Raw genomic sequence first — 19559 nt, forward strand, 5'->3', positions numbered from 1 at the left:
TATTCACAGCAGCCGTAGCCTCTCCAAGATCTTATCTGTGCTGACCAGAGATGGGCAGTAACGCGTTACTTGTAACGTTACTATAATCCGATTACTTTTTTCAAGTAACGAGTAAAGTAAGGGATTACTATTGCAAAAACGGTAATTAGATTACCGTTACTTTCCCGTAGGAACGCTGCGTTACTGCGTTACTAAAACTGTGATTTTTTGAGAGAATGTCTCATGACAGTGACGTAAGCGAGTGCGACGTTCGTGACAACAGCTGTGTGCAGATCAACAATGGATCATATATCGAGTGCAGAGAGAGTATGAGCGTGCAGCGTTTAAAGCGTGGAAGTACTGACCTTACTTTGAGTTTGATTCCATAAAAAGTGACAAAAACATTAGTGTCCGTTGTGCGTGGGAAGAAAACTTCTTTTTACAGCAAAAAAACCCCTAAACTTCCAAACAAGCACCGAGTAGCTACGACGTAATGGGAAACTCACAGAGAAACTCGCGGATTCTTCCACTGACCGCTGCACACCTGCACCAGGGTAACCCTCCGCCTACCCCACTCCTGCTTTACAGGTGAAAATAGAGCAACAGGACCGCTAGTCTTTGACTTTATTTATTTTCTGCTGTGTTTTACTTGCAACTATTTGAAAGACTGAGTGTAAACACAAAAATATTTTATTTTATGTGCTGGAATGTGCAGAAAATAGGTTTAAATATTAAACTAATTTCTTCAAGTCAGAGAATGTTGCAGATAATTAAATGTTTGCTTGATGCATAAAGTTAAAAGATTAAAACTAATAAAACAAGTTTTAAAAAGAGACTTTTCCATTTGATTACATTTTGTATGATGATTATGTAGAAAAAGTAGAATTGGGCTGAAAGATCTATCACTTTATCACCTATTCAGGTTGTAAATCGTGTTTTTAAAAAGTAACTAAGTAACTAAGTAATTAATTACTTTTGAAAATAAGTAATCAGTAAAGTAACGGGATTACTTTTTTGGGGAAGTAATCAGTAATTAGTTACTGATTACTTTTTTCAAGTAACTTGACCAACACTGGTGCTGACTCAATGAGCCCATTTTGAGAAAATCACGCCTCTCCCATCGTTCCCAGCGGGCAGCCTTGTGGGGGTTTGAACAGCCGGTTCCACTTTCTTAATTCTTCGATAAGTCAGGGCCAAGCCAGCTCCGATCAGCCAGAACCCTGTTACCATGGTTCTGAACTTTATATACAGTGAATGAGTATATACAAGGAGGACATTATGTCCAGCAAGTGGGTGAGTTATGTACATTATATAAATAGAAATAAAATAAAACAACCTGGAAATTTACAGTTTGTTTACAGTGAGGCCAGAAGGATTCATATGTGCGGGGGGCCGGCTGCTTCCACATGCTTTCTGGTCATATGTGAGCTTTTGGGTTCTTCAGTAGTTTGCACGAGTCGCTGAGGGGTATGGAACCACACCTGTGCAGGAAACCTGATGAAATTATCAGCCTTAAAGTGTTGTTGGTTTGTTATTCAGCTGCAGACCTTTAAAGGAGGAGCTTCCAACAGGGCCGCGCTCCTTGAAGAACATCCCGGTGTTCCAGGAATCCTTCAGCAGTTTCCTGTTGTCCTTTAGCCGGATCCAGGAGTCAAAGCACTGCAGAGTGGATCAGCTGAGCAGGGAAAACAGAGTGTGTGTGTGTGTGTGTGTGTGTGCGTGCGTACGTGCGTGTGTGTGTGCGTGCGTGCGTGCGTGCGTGCGTGCGTGCGTGCGTGCGTGTGTGAGTGTGTGTGTGAGTGTGTGTGTGTGTGTGTGTGTGTGTGTGTGTGTGAGTATTGATGAGAAAAGAAAGCAAATTATTTGGGGGCTGAAATGCTGGAAACCATCAATCACACACAAACATGCACGCACACACACAAACACGCACACACAAACATGCACACACAAACGCGCACACACACACACACACACACACACACACACAGGGCTATCTGTCGATCACACACTGTTTAGCCACAGAGTAGCAGATCAATAAAGTTTCTCTAAATTTCTAAATTGAGATTTATGAGGTTGATTCAATGGAAGCGTCCAATCAGACGATGCTGGCCAGACTGTGTGATGGCACATTAACCTGCAACGGTTTGTTTTTGTTCCACTGTGAGGACCAACAGGAAGATGCACTGTTTAAATAAAGCCTCCAGTGGACATTAGAGGAACTGCAGGTTTGGTGATTCAGCGCTGGATTCGTCCCTCAGCCCCGAGGAGGAGGCAGTAAGACACTGAGGGTGCTCACAGAGACACAAATACAAGTATGTGTGTGTATATTGATAATAAAGAGCAACGTAGTGCTTCACAGAAACATGAGCTTTGTGATCAGTTTAGTCGGCTGGCGTGGAGCTCGGAGGACATCAGTACTGGAGCTCAGACCACCCCGTGAGGAAGCTAACAGGTGTAGCTGGTAGACAAACACCTGCACAGGTGGTGTTTCCAGAGTTAGCTTTAGTCACAGGTTCTCACAAAGTCGAAAGGATCTCAGAAAGTTCTGAGCAGCTGTGAGTGATCAGCCTTTATTAGAAACTGCTAAACATTTTTTCTGTTTTGGTCCTACCATGTTAAAAGCATCAGTTATTTCTCAGTGTGAAACTCAGAAACCAGTCTTACTTGTTATCATCTATCGTCCACCTGGGCCTTACACAGAGTTTCTGTCTGATTTCTCAGACTTTATATCTAATTTAGTTCTGAGCTCAGATAAAATAATTATTGTGGGTGATTTTAACATCCATGTTGATGCTAAAAATGACAGCCTCAACATGGCATTTAATCTGTTGTTAGACTCAATTGGTTTCTCTCAAAATGTAAAAGAACCCACCCACCACTTTAATCACACTCTAGATCTTGTTTTAACATATGGCATAGAAACTGAACATTTAACAGTGTTTCCTGAAAACCCTCTCCTGTCTGATCATTTCCTGATAACATTTACATTTACAATAATTGATTACGCAGCAGTGGAGAGTGGACTTTATCAAAGTAGATGTCTTTCTGAAAGTGCTGTAACTAAGTTTAAGAATATAATCCAGCCACTGTTATCATCGTCAATGCCCTGTACCAACACAGAGCAGAGCAGCTATCTGAACGCTACCCCAACAGAGGTCGATTATCTTGTTAATAATTTCACCTCCTCACTACGTACGACTCTGGATACTGTAGCTCCAGTGAAAACTAAGGTCTCTAATCAGAAGTACCTGACCCCGTGGTATAATTCTCAAACACGTACCCTAAAGCAGATGACTCGTAATCTGGAGAGGAAATGGCGTGTCACAAATTTAGAGGATCATCATTTAGCCTGGAGAAATAGTTTGTTGCTTTATAAGAAAGCCCTCCGCAAAGCCAGAACAGCTTACTACTCATCACTGATTGAAGAAAATAAGAACAACCCAGGTTTCTCTTCAGCACTGTAGCCAGGCTGACAAAAAGTCAGAGCTCTTTTGAGCCAACCATCCCTTTAACGTTAACTAGTGATGACTTCATGAACTTCTTCACAAATAAAATTTTTATCATTAGAGAAAAAATTACCAATAATCATCCCACAGATGTAATATTATCTACAGCTACTCTTAGTACCATTGATGTTAAGTTAGACTCTTTTTCTCCAATCGATCTTTCTGAGTTAACTTCAATAATTACTTCCTCCAAACCATCAACGTGTCTTTTAGACCCCATTCCTACAAAACTGCTCAAAGAAGTCCTGCCATTGATTAATTCTTCGATCTTATATATGATCAACCTATCTCTAATAATCGGCTATGTACCACAGGCCTTCAAGGTGGCTGCAGTTAAACCTTTGCTCAAAAAGCCATCTCTAGACCCAGCAGTCTTAGCTAATTATAGGCCAATCTCCAACCTTCCTTTCATATCAAACATCCTTGAAAGAGTAGTTGTCAAACAGCTAACAGATCATCTGCAGAGGAATGGTTTATTTGAAGAGTTTCAGTCAGGTTTCAGAGCTCATCACAGCACAGAAACAGCTTTAGTGAAGGTTACAAATGATCTTCTTATGGCCTCTGACAGTGGACTCATCTCTGTGCTTGTCCTTCTTGACCTTAGTGCAGCATTCGATACTGTTGACCATAATATCCTATTAGAGCGATTAGAACATGCTGTAGGTATTACAGGTATTGCACTGCAGTGGTTTGTATCATATCTATCTAATAGACTCCAATATGTGCATGTAAATGGAGAGTCCTCTTCACACACTGAGGTTAATTATGGAGTTCCACAGGGTTCAGTGCTAGGACCAATTCTGTTTACATTATACATGCTTCCCCTAGGCAGCATCATTAGAAGACATAGCATACATTTTCACTGCTATGCAGATGACACCCAGCTCTATCTGTCCATGAAGCCAGATAACACACACCAATGAGTTAAACTGCAGGAATGTCTTAAAGACATAAAGACTTGGATGGCCACTAACTTTCTGCTTCTTAACTCAGATAAAACTGAGGTCATTGTACTCGGCGCTGAAAAGCTTAGAAATATGGTATCTAACCAGATTCTTACTCTGGATGGCATTACCTTGGCCTCCAGTAACACTGTGAGGAACCTTGGAGTCATTTTTGACCAGGATATGTCCTTCAACGCACATATTAAACAAATATGTAAGACTGCGTTCTTCCATTTGTCCAACATCTCTAAAATTAGAAATATCCTGTCTCAGAGTGACGCTGAAAAACTAGTTCATGCATTTATTACTTCCAGGCTGGGCAACTGTAATTCATTATTATCAGGAAGTCCTAAAAACTCACTGAAAAGCCTTCAGTTAATCCAAAATGCTGCAGCAAGAGTCCTGACAGGGACTAGAAAGAGAGAGCAGATTTCTCCTGGTTTGGCTTCCCTTCATTGGCTTCCTGTTAAATCCAGAATTGAATTCAAAATCCTGCTCCTCACATACAAGGTCTTAAATAATCAGGCCCCATCTTATCTTAATGACCTTGTAGTACCATATCACCCTATTAGAGCACTTCGCTCTCGCTCTGCAGGCCTACTTGTTGTTCCTAGAGTATTTAAAAGTAGAATGGGAGGGAGAGCCTTCAGTTTTCAGGCCCCTCTTCTGTGGAACCAGCTTCCAGTTTGGATTCAGGAGACAGACACTATCTCTACTTTTAAGATTAGGCTTCAAACTTTCCTTTTTGCTAAAGCATATAGTTAGGGCTGGACCAGGTGACCCTGAATCCTCCCTTAGTTATGCTGCAATAGATGTAGGCTGCTGGGGGATTCCCATGATGCATTGAGTTTTTCCTTTCCAGTCACCTTTCTCACTCACTATGTGTTAACAGACCTCTCTGTATTGAATCATATCTGTTATTAACCTCTGTCTCTCTTCCACAGCATGTCTTTATCCTGTCTTCCTTCTCTCACCCCAACCAATCACAGCAGATGGCCCCGCCCCTCCCTGAGCCTGGTTCTGCTGGAGGTTTCTTCCTGTTAAAAGGGAGTTTTTCCTTCCCACTGTCGCCAAAGTGCTTGCTCATAGGGGGTCATATGATTGTTGGGTTTTTCTCTGTATCTATGAAGCGCCTTGAGGCGACTTTTGTTGTGATTTGGCGCTATATAAATAAAATTGAATTGAATTGAATTGAAGCTGCAGAGCAGCGTTGGTACTCCTGATATTTCTGATCCGTGTTCTCACAAACACCTGCTGAGGTTCTCGCTCGTTCTCCAGCACCTGGTGGAACAGAGATTTTTCTCAGTGATGGAGAGGCCTGCAGGATTACCTGCAGCTGCTGGTTTGTCTCTGGAAGCATGTGAGAGTCCACTGAAACCAGTCCAATGAATGAAAATGGTGACAAGTTTAACTCCTCAGGATATGAACACAAGTGTATGTGAGGCCCCCAGAAGAGCAGTAAGCACGTTTCTGTGTGTGTGTGTGTGTGTGTGAGGTAATCAGCTGTAAGTGGAGCGCGTTTGTGGACAGAGACGATCAGCCGCCTGGACCGATCAATACTACGATCAATACAGGGCATGGACGGAGCGATCTAACAGATCATTACCCGTGTGTGTGTGTGTGTGTGTGTGTGTGTGTGTGTGTGTCTGTGTGTGTGTGTGTGTGTGTGTGTCTGTGTGTGTGTCTGTGTGTGTGTGTGTGTGTGTGTAGGTGTGTGTGTGTCTGTGTGTGTGTGTGTGTGTGTGTGTCTGTGTGTGTGTCTGTGTGTGTGTGTGTGTGTGTGTCTGTGTGTGTGTGTGTGTGTCTGTGTGTGTGTGTGTGTGTGTGTGTGTGTGTCTGTGTGTGACTGTCAGATGAACTTCTTGTGAGATGTTTAAAAAGATGATGGTGAAGTTATGGGTTCAAACTCTGGTCACACACACACACACAGACACATCTGAGCTTTGCTGCTTTTCTTTCCTTTGCCTCGTTGTTTTGCCGCTCTTGGTCGCCCCGTGTTGTTTTTAAATGTGCTGATGACTTGATGATGTCACAGACTGCTGACTGAGGATCAGCAGCTTTAAACATTTCCAGAAGCTTCCACGTAGGAGGAACGTGGGCCTCAGCACGCTCTGTGCAGCTGCTCCTTCAGTGAAGAGGAGGCTCAGATCTCTGTCCCTCCTGCTCTCACCTCCAGCTCCTTCTCCACCTTTAAACTGAATTATGGTTCAAATTTCAGCTCCAGTTTCAGCCCGAGTGTCAGTAAAGCCATCCGATATCCCAGAACTCACTGCAACATGTTAACACTTTACTGTCCGACACGCACACACACACACAATTCTGTTTTCATATCATTGTGGGGACATCTACCATAATGCAACCATCTAAAATGAAAGCCTAACCGTCAGTCTAAACATAACATAACTGTCACCCTGACACTAAAACCACATTTCGAGTCTGAAAAATATCTTCACACTCTTTGGTCCCATGTGAGTGACTGTTGGTTCCCACAAAGATATGTAAACATGCTACACACACACACACTTGGCAGTTGTTTTATGTTGAAAGCCGTGTCTGCTTCTGCACGTCCTGTGTTTGTTGCTGCTCTCGATGCAGCTCGATACGATCCACTAGTGTTTTCATCAGTGGATAATTCTGGTTTCCTCGTGGCGTTCAGGGACCGTCGGCACACGCTCAGCTGATCGATGCAGACTAGTGAGTGACACTGAAAACATCTCAGGCTTTTATTGATGTGAGAGGAAGAGTAAAGTGCTGCTGTCACATGACTGCACACGTCCTCAAACGATTTCTGTCCATCATATGAGAGCTCATCAAACACATGATCCTGTTCTGCACCCAGAGAACACCTGCCTCACCTCGATGATGATGATGATGGTGGTGACGATGGTGATGATGGTGACGATGATGATGGTGCGGTTGATGGTGACGATGATGATGATGGTGATGATGATGATGATGGTGCGGATGATGATGGTGCGGATGATGATGGTGATGGTGGTGACGATAGTGGTGATGATGGTGCGGTTGATGGTGACGATGATGATGGTGACAGTGGTGATGGTGACAGTGGTGATGGTGACGATGATGATGTGGGCGATGATGATGATGGTGACGGTGGTGACGATGACGGTGGAGATGATGATGATGGTGACGATGATGGTGATGGTGCGGATGATGGTGATGATGATGATAATGATGATGGTGACGATGATGATGATGGTGATGGTGCGGATGATAGTGATGATGATGATGGTGACGATGATGATGATGGTGAAGATGATGATGATGGTGATGGTGCGGATGATAGTGATGATGATGATGGTGATGATGATGATGGTGACGATGATGATAGTGATGATGATGATGATGGTGACGGTGGTGATGATGGTGATGGTGCGGATGATAGTGATGATGATGATGGTGACGATGACGGTGGAGATGATGATGATGGTGACGATGATGGTGATGGTGCGGATGATGATGGTGACGATGATGGTGATGGTGACGATAGTGGTGACGATAGTGGTGACGATAGTGGTGATGGTGGTGATGATGATAGTGACGATAGTGGTGATGGTGGTGATGATGATAGTGACGATGATGATGGTGGTGATGATAGTGGTGATGGTGATGATGGTGACGATGATGATGGTGACAATGATGATGGTGATGATGAGGTAATGATGATGGTGACGATAATGATGGTGACGATGATGATGGTGACGATGATGATGGTGACGATGATGATGATGAAAGTGATGATGGTGATGGTGACGATGATGAAAGTGATGATGATGATGGTGATGATGATGAACAATTAGCACTCCCTGTGACGTCCAGCAGAGGCAGCAGTGAGTCAGTCCCACAGACACATGTCTACAGCCTGAGATGCAGACTGTACCAGGCGATTTTATAACTCACCTGTTTGCATTATTAGAGGCGTGGCCTCTGTGGCTGACAGGTGGATGGTGACTCAGGTGGCTGTAGCTGCTAACTGTGTGCTAGCTTCACCTGAACTGGACCTCTGCATCATGTTTGTGCTGTTGGAGCATTTTAATGACATCATGTGACCAATAACATGGCTGCTGTGAGGTCACTGTAGGAACAGAGCGTACAGGAAGGTGGAGCTCCAGCTCTGCTCAGCTCTGATTAGCAGGTAACTGTGTCTGTGGATGCAGACTCATAATGCTCCACAAACCCACCATGGTGGACGTCAAAACAGTGGGTGACACCACAGTCGAGTGTGATTGGGTCATTCATTCCACGGCTGTCATACAGCGGCTGCTGCAGCGGCTGTGTGGACACTGAGGATAAAGGGAGGATCTCCAGTCCGCAGTGTGGGATCCATGTCCCCACAAACATCTCAGGACCTCTGACAGGATGAAGGAAACCTAAAATCAGACATCTTAACGGGAAGCGTCTGTGCACAGATCAGGGTTTAAAACGCAGGAAGCGTTTCCACGGCGTGTGTCAGAATGAAGCCGATTCTGCGTTCAGCTTTCATTAATGTGAAACTGGAGCCGCTTGCTGTGTGAATAATGAGAGAAAATTCCTCCTGCTCAGCGATCAATGGAGGAAGCGGCGAGCTCAAGTGATGCTCATAACTGCACATTTCATCTATTGATCAGCTGCTCTGTTGGAGCCAATCAGCTGAGGCTCTGAGTAAATGAATTAAACGTGTGTGTGTGTGGTCCCCCGGGCTTTATTGAAGGAGGAGGTTACAGCTGTGGCTCAGTGGGCAGGATCGATGGAGGAGGAGGAGACGGGCGCTCCTCTGCCTCCCGCTTCACTTCAGAGCACAGACACAGGAGAGGAAACATGGACACCAGGCGCACGCTGACCAGAGGCAGGCTTTTATTTTGAAACATCTCTGGAACAGCTCTCCACAGGAACACTTTTATTTTGTAGATTTAATTTTATATTTAAAGAAATAAAGATGACCTGCTCAAGGGCCGTGATAATTAACCCACTGATGCTCGGGGTCGTTGTGGCGATGGGGGTGGTCCAGGTGAAGGCAGCACGGGTGGTGAGCGGTGAGTACTGCAGTAATCCAATTACTTTTTAAACAGTGTGGCTCTTTTGAGGCGTGAAAAGTTTCCATGTTACAGAAACCTCAGTGTTGCAGCTCGCAGCGGCGCAGGCAGCAGCTCATCCTGCTGCGCTTCATGTTTTCCACTCTGAAGGGAAACCAGCAGCACTGGTTTAAGTGGAAATACAGTTAAACCAGTGAAAAGAACCATTAATGTAGTGAGATGTGTGACGTGTTCCCAGAGAGTCATTCACTGACATCTGTCAGCCTTACAGGGATGCTCGTCCTCCACAGTACAGCCACATGTGTGTGTGTGTCTGTGTATACGTGTGTGTATACGTGTGTGTGTATACGTGTGTGTATATGTGTGTGTGTGTGTCTGTGGCTTCGATCACAAGAAGCTCTGACCTGTGCAAACATCATCTGACTGTGATCAGAGAAATTAAAGCTTTGTTCTTCTGTCAGGGTGAAACGTGACACCTGATCAAAGTGAGGATCGAGTCACACTGCGAGTATTCAAACCATCGCCTTCACGGCAATGATGACACGCGGCCATCAGCTCAGATGCCTTTAACAGATTCGATAAAATAAACTTTGTGTCATATTTGTTGTCTGTCTGAGTCCTAGCTGATGTTCTGTAGACACTCACTATGACTGCTTCGTGTGCACATCTGGAGCTCCTGCAGATGTCAGAACACAGATGCAGCAGATTGAGGAGGGGCTAAGAGGCAGCCGCCCACAGCGTGCTCGTACACACTCTTATGTGCGTTCTTGAAGCCGATGTTTTCAAGGTTTAGTTAAATTTAAAAAAAAGATGGGAGGTGAAGCTGAGTGCAGACTGAAGGCTCAGGGGACAGAGGAGGGCGATGTGCAGGCGGGTGGTGTGTCAGGTTTGTAATGGGTCAGCTGATGTTTCAGAGATCTGTTCGGTTTATCAGAGGAGTTAAAATACCTGAACCACAGGCAGCAGGAACGGGTGGAGGGATGGGTGGAGGGATGGGTGGAGGGATGGGTGGAGGGATGGGTGGAGGGCGGGCTGACAGCAGACAGATATATATGGAGCTCTTTAGTGGCTTTAACTGTAAAGTGATGATGGTGCAGAAGACACTCCAGCTAATCACTTAAAGTAGCTAAGTGTGTGATTGTGTGTCTGTGTGGTTGTGTCTGTGTGTGCATGTGTGTGTGCGCAACAGTGATTACTGTTGTGCACACTCACACTCACACACACACACACACACACACACACTCAGTGCTGCTCTGATGCATCTTCCTGTGGGCGGGGCTCCATGTCTCAGGTCAGACAGTGTGTGTGGGCGGGGCCGAGCGTCCCTGCTATAAGATGGCGTACTTCCATGACGTGTCGAGCCGCGTCGCCTTCAGCGAGGCGCGTCAGGCCTGCGAGATGGATGGAGGAGCGCTTCTCAGCATCGAGAGCTCGACGGAGCAGCGAGACATCGAGCGCCTGCTGCAGGTGAGACTCACACCTGGTTCTCTCGAGACCCGCCCCTCCTTTTTCTGCGACCCTTTCTCCTTGTTTTTGTTTCCAGGAGCTGCGTTCAGGCGCGGTTGGCGGGGCAGGAGGGGGCATAGCTGACGGGGACTTCTGGATCGGCCTGACTCGGGTGGAGGGAGTGGATCAGACTCACTCGGAGCTCAGCAACGCCTTAACTTCCTGTCCGCAGCTCTACCAGTGGACCGACGGCAGCGTGGCCTCCTTCAGGTGAGCATGATGTCAGAGCTGCGTCAGGTGACTCCCGGCGTGTTTTACTAAAGGGGGTTGGGCTTAACCACCTGTGCTGATGATGCAGGAACTGGTACTTCGATGAACCGTCCTGTGGAGGTGAGGCCTGCGTCGTCATGTACCATCAGCCAACGGCGCCTTCTGGTCTGGGCGGGGCTTATCTCTACCAATGGAACGACGACCGCTGCAACATGAAACACAACTTCATCTGCAAATACGACCCAGGTGCCATCAGCCAGTCAGCTTCAATCGTAGATAAGCAGCCCAGGTGTTGTCAGCCAATCAGCTTTCTTTACTTCCTGTCTTTCAGAGAGCCATCTGGTGAATGACACACCTGGTGGGCAGGATACAGGTAAGGAGATCACAGAGGCAGGTGGAGCCATAGGTGGGACTCACCTGCAGCTCCGTATTAAGGCACAGGTGTGTTCTTGTGTCCTCGTGTCCTCAGCAGTGACTGCAGGTGGAGGCGTGGCCACGCAGCCTGCAAACAACGAAGACGTTCCACCTCAGGTCACCATGGCCGGAGCTTCAGGTAAGAAGACCTGCGACCTTTGACCTGATCTGGTGACCTAATGCTCAGGTGTCTGGTGTCTCTGCAGGTATGCTGCTGCTGTACGTCGTCATCCCCACCATCCCCCTGCTGCTGCTCATCTTGGTGGCTTCTGCCACCTGCTGTTTTCAGATGCTCAGCAGAAGGTAAGACATGCAGAGCAGCTACGAGTCCCATCATGGTCGTCTGCCGCCGCCGCGTTTCCTGTATGACTGTAATGAGTCAACTTGTTAACAAGCAGAACACCTCCGTTCACTCTGAGGGGACGTTTGGTGGGATATCGAGTCCTGATGCTTTCAGGCAGGAGTCAGGTTTGGTCCTCTGATGCAGTCCCCACAGTGATAGAAAGACCAGCGCGTGTGTGTGTTGCTGGCAGCAGTTCAGGAGTCTACAGCAGCAGAAAATCTGCTGACTTGCGTATTTTCGTTGGTTCTGTTCCCACTTTCCTCCACGACCCAGCTGGGTCGAGCTCACCGCTCACTCCTTAATGCTGTCGAATCAGAAGCAGCGAGGCAGCGCTGGCTGACTCCGGTCCTGCCACAGCGTCAGCTGAACCAAAGCAGCTGTTTGCGGGATGGAGCTCAGTGTTGGAGCCTGATGGGGTCGGAGGTCAAAGGCAGATGATTAGGTGTGATAAATATCGCGCCTCTAACGTAGATCTGTAAATGCTGCAAAGCTCATGATGACCAGAGTCTGCCCCTCGGCAGGTGTCCAGGTGTTTTCTATTTAGAGAGTGGGCTTAAAGAGGGAGGAGCTAGAGCAGCTTGTTTCAGACAGAGTGTCAGACAAAGAAGGATTATTCTGAACATTTCTGACTTTTTCCCTGCAGCAGGGTAAGCATAGCTCCCTCTTCAGGTGAGACTGTGTGGCATTTTATTCTTTGCCCTAGATCGAGATGACACCTGAAGCTTTTACGTAGAGCACGTAAAGGGACGGCTGTGTGTTACAACCAGGCAGACGTCAGCCTGTCTGAGGACAGCTTTCAATGAATATGATGGAAACAAACACACAGAACATGAAGCAGCAGAGTTTTCTGACATAAGGTTTTAGTCCTTTTTAATGTTACAGGAGGAAGGTTTGGTGTGAAGTGACACGGGAGATGTGGAATGTATTACATATTACTTGTTACCTTCATTAAAAGGATTAATAATAATTAATTATTAATTAATTAATTAATAAAGGATGCAGTACTTACGTGTCTGATAAAGTAATTCATTATACTACTCGTGACATCACTTTGTCATTAAACTGGAAAATGACGTTTCAAACTGTCTCATAATTACAGTTAACAACATAAACCTGAGGCGACAGCCCCACACACATTAACACATCCCATAATGAGGACACACATGTGATCTTCCAACTTTGCTCTTATGAACACAAATGGTAAATGGCCTGTATTTGTAAAGCACTTTACTCGTCCCTAAGGACCCCAAAGCGCTTCACACATCCAGTCATCCACACATTCACACACACATTCACACACATTCACACACACATTCACACACATTCACACACATTCACACACATTCACACACACATTCACACACATTCACACACACATTCACACACACATTCACACACATTCACACACACATTCACACACACATTCACACACATTCACACACACATTCACACACACATTCACACACACATTCACACACATTCACACACACATTCACACACACATTCACACACATTCACACACATTCACACACACATTCACACACACATTCACACACATTCACACACATTCACACACACATTCACACACACATTCACACACACATTCACACACATTCACACACATTCACACACACATTCACACACATTCACACACACATTCACACACACATTCACACACACATTCACACACACATTCACACACATTCACACACATTCACACACACATTCACACACATTCACACACACATTCACACACATTCACACACATTCACACACATTCACACACAAAGCAAAGATGGAAACCAGCACAAAGCAGTCGTCACTGTGATTAAACCGTAGAAACATGAGCAGGTAGAAAAACAGCCTGACTGCTCATCAGCTTGTTACCTGTTGAAGTTCAGGCTCTGGCTGCTGGACTGGGGTCTGCAGACTCTCAGCTTTAACATCAGTCTGGGTTCTTGGCTAGCTTAGCGTTAGCACATGCTAGCTGTGTCCAAATCCAGAGGCTGCATCCTCCTGAGGACCCGGCGCACGCAGACTGCGAAGGCCAGGTCCTGAGGTTTCTGTTTGACGTTTATTCAGCTGTGTGAAAACTATAATCTCAGCCAAACCAATTTACTCAGGAACAAAACACAGCTGCATTCTCGCCTAAAAACTATGTTAAAAGTTTATTTTGTGACCCAGAAAGAGTAATAAGAGTAATATTAGAACTTAGTAGCGGCCGCCATTGTTGTAAACTGGAATTGGCTGAATTCTGGGATATGGTGGGCCACGAGGGACACACTCGACCCATCCTTCAAATCTGGGGAAAAGGAGGACGCATTTGGAGGAGTCTACGAATCTGGATATCCTTCGTCGGGTCGCGGTGACATAATCGGCCTACAAATGCGGCCTCAGGAGGATGCAGCCCATCAATTTGGACACCCCTGCTGTCTGGTTAGCTTAGCGTTAGCACATGCTGTCTGTGCAGATGTGACATTATTGCGATACTGAAAAATGTAATATTATTATTGTTACACCCAACACTGGTCACTGATCAGAGTCACTGATCAGAGTCATTGATCAGAGTCATTGATCAGAGTCACTGATCAGAGTCATTGATCAGAGTCACTGATCAGAGTCATTGATCAGTTCCTGATGGTGGTTGCTGCCTGTGTCGGTCAGACTCAACCTTCGGCTCCTCTAATTTCCTGCAGTTTGAGATGGTTAATCTGAGACTTTCACTCGACTCTTTACATGACAGCGGCCGTTCTAGTGACGATGTCAACATGTCTCTCTCTCCGCCTAGTGATTCCCGAACCAAGACGCCCGGCGACCAATCAAATCTGTGGATTTCCGGGTCACCCAAAGCTGACAGCATGGAGGTCTGACATCACAGGACAGTGTCAGCAGGGCAGAGGGAGGACATCACTCTACGGTCAAACCAATCATCTTCATCGCAGGGTGTTTACGGACAGGCGGCGATGTCATCACAGAGACTTCTTCTTCTGTACTTCTTATTCCAGTTTCCTTTCTCTCGTTTTATCAGCCGTCCCTTTGCTCTTCTTCCATCCTCCCCCACTTCCTCCTCGTTTCTTTTTTGCTCCCCTCTTTCTCCTTTTCTTCCCTCCCTGCTCCTCCTCTTGTTACTGTCAGCCAGACGCTCCATGTTTAATTAAACGAGTAAATTGGGTGAAGTTAATGCGTCCCTCGGGAGGTGGAGTCACAGCAGGGGTGCGTTTGATTTCACAGAGAGCTGATGAAGCAGCTGCTCCACGGAGACGGGGGGTGTTAACACACCAGTTAATAACTGAGGAGAGTTAGAGGGTTGGAAAAGTTTTCAAGAAGATAAAAAAGGAGTGGAGCTTAAAGCTGAATGAGTCGCTCTGAGCCTCCTCGGATCACTGATTGGTTGTTCAGACTTCAGATGTGAGGGATCAAAAGCTAATAATACTCATGTTTGTAAAATGCTCTCTTCCTGAATATCAGCTCACCTGGATCAGCCTCAGGCTCCGCCCACGTTGCCCTCGGGCAGTTTTTATGGTCATGATCGGCCAAGTGGCATCCTGAGGTGTAACAACCGCTGTAACTCAGGTGTGGAGATGAGTTTCAGGAGGGCCACCTAATACTCCGCCTAAAACACACCTGAGCTGTGGATCAGAAACACAGCTGTCAATCAGTGTGGCGGTGCTGCTGAGGACGACGTAATTGGCTGATCAACAGCTTCAGTTTAAAACACGAACACTCGTCAGAGCCCTGCAGGAATTTCTATGGCTAATGTGGTCAAAGGAGCTTGCAAAGAAAAGCGTCTGGACTTCTTTAAGTTGCTTGAAGACGTTTCACCTTCATCCGAGAAGCTTCTTCAGTTCTAAGGTCAAATGGTGGAGAGTCCCAGATATAACCCTAGTGGGAGTTTCCCCCCACAGAGGGACAAAAGGACCCCTGATGATCCTCTAATCGCCTGAGCCAAGGTGTGAAACTGGATGTGGGTCCCAATCAGCCAGAGTTTCGGGTGAGTTCATTGTGAAACCTGGCCCCACCTTATCATGTGATGTCCTGAGGTCAGATGGCCCAGGATGTGAGTGGGCGTTAAGGCGTCTGGGGAGGATCTCAAAACTGGATTATAGATGGCAGAGAGTTGGTGTCGTAAACCACCGCCTCTGTTCAAAGATGGTCGCTCACAGTGGACATAGATGCTTCTTTCACTCCTCTTTCAAACCATCTGTCCTCTCTGTCCAAAATGTGAACATTGGCATCCTCAAAGAGTGACCTTTGACCTTTAGATGCAGATGGACAGCTGAGTCTTGTCCTGTGGAGGTGGCTCTTCTATGTGCCATGCGCTTGTGAAGTGGCTGTTTGGTCTCTCCGATGTAGAGGTCTGGGCATTCCTCGCTGCTGTACAGCATACACCACATTGTTAAGTCTGTGTTTTGGCGTTTTGTCTTTCGGGTGAACCAGTTTGTGTCTGAGCGTGTTGCTGGGTCTGAAGTACACCGGGATGTCATGCTTGGAGAAAACCCTCCTGAGTTTCTCTGATACACCGGCTACATAGGGGATGACAATGTTGTTGCGTCTGTCCTTCTTATCCTCCCTCGCTGGTGTCTGATCTTCTTTTCTGTGCCTCTTTGCTGACTTTAAAAACGCCCATTTAGGATAGCCGCACGTTTTGAGTGCTTCCTTTACATGTGTGTGTTCCTTCTTTTTCCCTTCAGGCTTAGAGGGAACATGTTCTGCCCGGTGGTGTAGGGTCCTAATTACTCCAAGTTTGTGTTCCAGAGGGTGATGGGAGTCAAACAGGAGGTACTGGTCCGTGTGTGTGGGCTTCCGGTAAACTTCGATGTTTAATATTTAGTATTTACTGTCATATTCCCATATATCATTGTGATGTTGTTTATTGTATTACTCTCGTTTTCTTCTGCTTGTTTTCTTTTTTCTTTCTCAACAGGTGATTCAGGTGATCGATACATGTATTTTGGTTTTTTTTTTATTTATTTATTTATTTATTTTTTTGCTTATTCTGTTGGTTTTTGTTTTTCGCCCTTCTCCCCCGTCCCTCTTCTCAACTGTTTTTCTTTCCCTCTTTCTTTCTCCCTTTTCTTTCCCCCAGTCAAGTCTGTCCCGTATTCAGCAAGTGAAAATAAAATAAAGAATAAAAGGTGAATCAAATAGACCATTACAGCAAAGCTGGGATGGTCAATTTGGTAAAGAAAATCCGTTGGGCATCTTTCTTCGCCTTTAGACAATAATTCTGATGGCAAAAGAGCCAAACGGGACAGGCAAAAAAAAAAAAAAAAACTTCGATGTTGAGGTTGCCATTCTCTTCAATGTGCACGGCTCAGTCCAGGAAAGGCAAACAGTCGTCCTTTGTGTCTTCCCTGGTGAACTTGATGTTTTTATCCACAGCGTTGATGTGCGCAGTGAAGGATTCCACTTCTTGTGTCTTGATTTTGACCCAGGTGTCGTCTACATATCTGTACCAGTGGCTGGGTACTCTTCCTTTGAAAGAGCCAAGAGCCTTCCTTTCCACTTCCTCCATGTAAAGGTTGGCTACAATAGGTGACACGGGGGAGCCCATGGCACAGCCATGTTTTTGTCTGTAATAGCCTTCGTTGTATTTGAAGTATGTGGTGGTGAGGCAGAGGTCTAACAGTGTGCAAATCTGATCGGGTGTGAAGTTGGTCCTGTCCTCCAAGGAGTTGTCTTCTTGTAGTCGTTTTCTGACAGTCTCCACTGCCTCCGTGGTGGGTATGCAAGTGAAGAGAGAGACTACATCAAAGGACACCATGGTTTCATCTGGATCCAGGGGAAGTTTCTGGACCTTGTCAGTGAAGTCGGTGGAGTTCTTGATGTGGTGTGGGGTGTTCCCCACGAGAGGAGCAAGGATGGTAGCAAGGTGTTTTGCAATGTTATAAGTGGCCGAGTTTATGCTACTGACTATGGGTCTGAGTGGAACAGCTTCCTTGTGGATTTTTGGAAGTCCGTAAATGCAGGGTATGGAATCCCCTGGGTAAAGGCGGTGGTAAGTAAGGCGGTCAATGATTTTGTCCTTTTCCAAGTCTTGAAGGCAAGCTATAACTTTCTTTTTGTAGCTGCTGGTGGGGTCTCGCTTTAAGGCTTCGTAGGTATTGTTGTCACTGAGGAGAGTAGTGATCTTTGTATGGTAATCTGTAGTGTTTAGGACCACGGTGCATCTTCCCTTATCCGCTGGTAAAACAGTGATGTTGTGGTCTTTGCTCAGGGAAGCGACGGCCTTCTTTTCCTGTATTGTGAGGTTGGACGGAGGGACTTTGGCACTGGAGAGGGTGGCTGAGACTTTCATCCTGATTTGCTCTGCTTCTGTCTGTGATAGTTTATTAATCCGTATGGCAGATTCTGTGGCTGTGATGAGGTCCACTATGGGCAACTGTTGTGGAGAAATGGCAAAATTGAGTCCTTTGGCTAATGCTCTCTTTTCAGGTTCAGTGAGATTCTGGTCTGAAAAGTTCTTCACCCATTTCTCCTGACTGTCTTCAGGTGTGTTTTCTTCTCTGGGTTGTGTAGGTTCAGATTCAGAATGAGGAGTGTGTGTTTTTGAAAGCAAGGTGTGAAATTTCCTGCGTTGTCTTTCTTTTCCTTTCGAGTGTTGGGCCCGCTGAGCCTTGTCCACAAACTTGTAAACCTCTTCTAAGATTGGAGAAGGTAGAAGGGTTTCCAGGTCCTGCAGAGTCTGGCTGATCTTGATCTGGAGGGCATCTATAGTGAAATGGATCTGTCTTATCCTTTCACAGGTGGGGCCAGGTTTCACAATGAACTCACCTGAAACTCTGGCTGATTGGGACCCACACCCAGTTTCACACCTTGGCTCAGGCGATTGGAGGATCATCAGGGGGTCCTTTTGTCCCTCTGTGGGGGGAAACTCCCACTAGGTTTATATCTGGGACTCTCCACCATTTGACCTTAGAACTGAAGAAGCTTCTCGGATGAAGGTGAAACGTCTTCAAGCAACTTAAAGAAGTCCAGACGCTTTTCTTTGCAAGCTCCTTAGACTACGATGACCTGGATGACTGAGAACCTTCACAGACATATGGCTAATGTGGTTTGGGGGCGGAGCCTGAGGCGGATTGTTTTCACCCTGATACCTGGCTGACGTGTTTGCACATCATTCCTTCTGTGCTTCGGTTTAATGAGGCCTCCGATGCTGCAGCTCCTTCGCCTCATGACGTGAACATGACCTGAACGTGTTCTGAGCATGTGCAGAAACCAGACGAGTCTCAGGTTTCTGCACATGCTCAGAACACGTCACATGTCTGTGTTTGAAGGAGCCTCTGCACATTTATGTTCCTGTAATAAATGTTTTTCTGTGTTTTTATTGTTGTAATGTCGGTGATTTCAGGTGGTGATCCAATTACTGTTTGTGTTACGCTGTTGCTGCAGCTCATTCTGTCGTGAGATAGTTTCGCTTTAGCAAGATGTGACTCGGGGCGTGAGAACGTGCTGATCACCTGGTGACTTCTCTAACCTGCTGCTGTGTAACACTACCTGTCTGCAATGTGCCAGTAGCTTTGCCTCTCACTTTAAACCAAGGCTGTCCAACTCCAGATCTCCAGGGCCGCTGTCCTGCAGGTTTTAGATGTGGCAGCTGATTCAAATGGCTAAATGACCTCCT

General features: G+C 46.1%; 1 protein-coding gene across 3 annotated transcripts; it reads left to right on the forward strand.

Moving 5' to 3' along the window:
• Nucleotides 1–9177: 9177 nt before the first annotated feature.
• chodl (chondrolectin) lies at nt 9178–18771 on the forward strand. 3 transcript variants are annotated; one of them, XR_015719679.1, is made up of 9 exons: nt 9178–9462; nt 10754–10929; nt 11006–11178; nt 11267–11424; nt 11510–11551; nt 11648–11731; nt 11799–11895; nt 14724–14924; nt 18682–18771. XR_015719679.1 is itself a non-coding variant. In XM_035915464.2 (8 exons), the coding sequence occupies exons 1-8, from the start codon at nt 9366–9368 to the stop codon at nt 14803–14805; spliced, it is 909 nt and encodes a 302-aa protein (XP_035771357.1). In that variant the 5' UTR covers nt 9178–9365; the 3' UTR covers nt 14806–15692. The 3 variants fall into 3 exon arrangements, 2 of the variants coding, with proteins under 2 accessions (XP_035771357.1, XP_087702836.1); XM_035915464.2 differs by lacking the exon at nt 18682–18771 and having other exon boundaries at nt 14724–15692; XM_087846710.1 differs by lacking the exon at nt 18682–18771 and having other exon boundaries at nt 11651–11731; nt 14724–15692.
• Nucleotides 18772–19559: the final 788 nt, after the last annotated feature.

Source organism: Neolamprologus brichardi, chromosome 9 (assembly GCF_056152115.1).
Source record: "Neolamprologus brichardi isolate AB-2024 chromosome 9, ASM5615211v1, whole genome shotgun sequence".
NCBI classification, from domain to species: Eukaryota; Metazoa; Chordata; class Actinopteri; order Cichliformes; family Cichlidae; genus Neolamprologus; species Neolamprologus brichardi.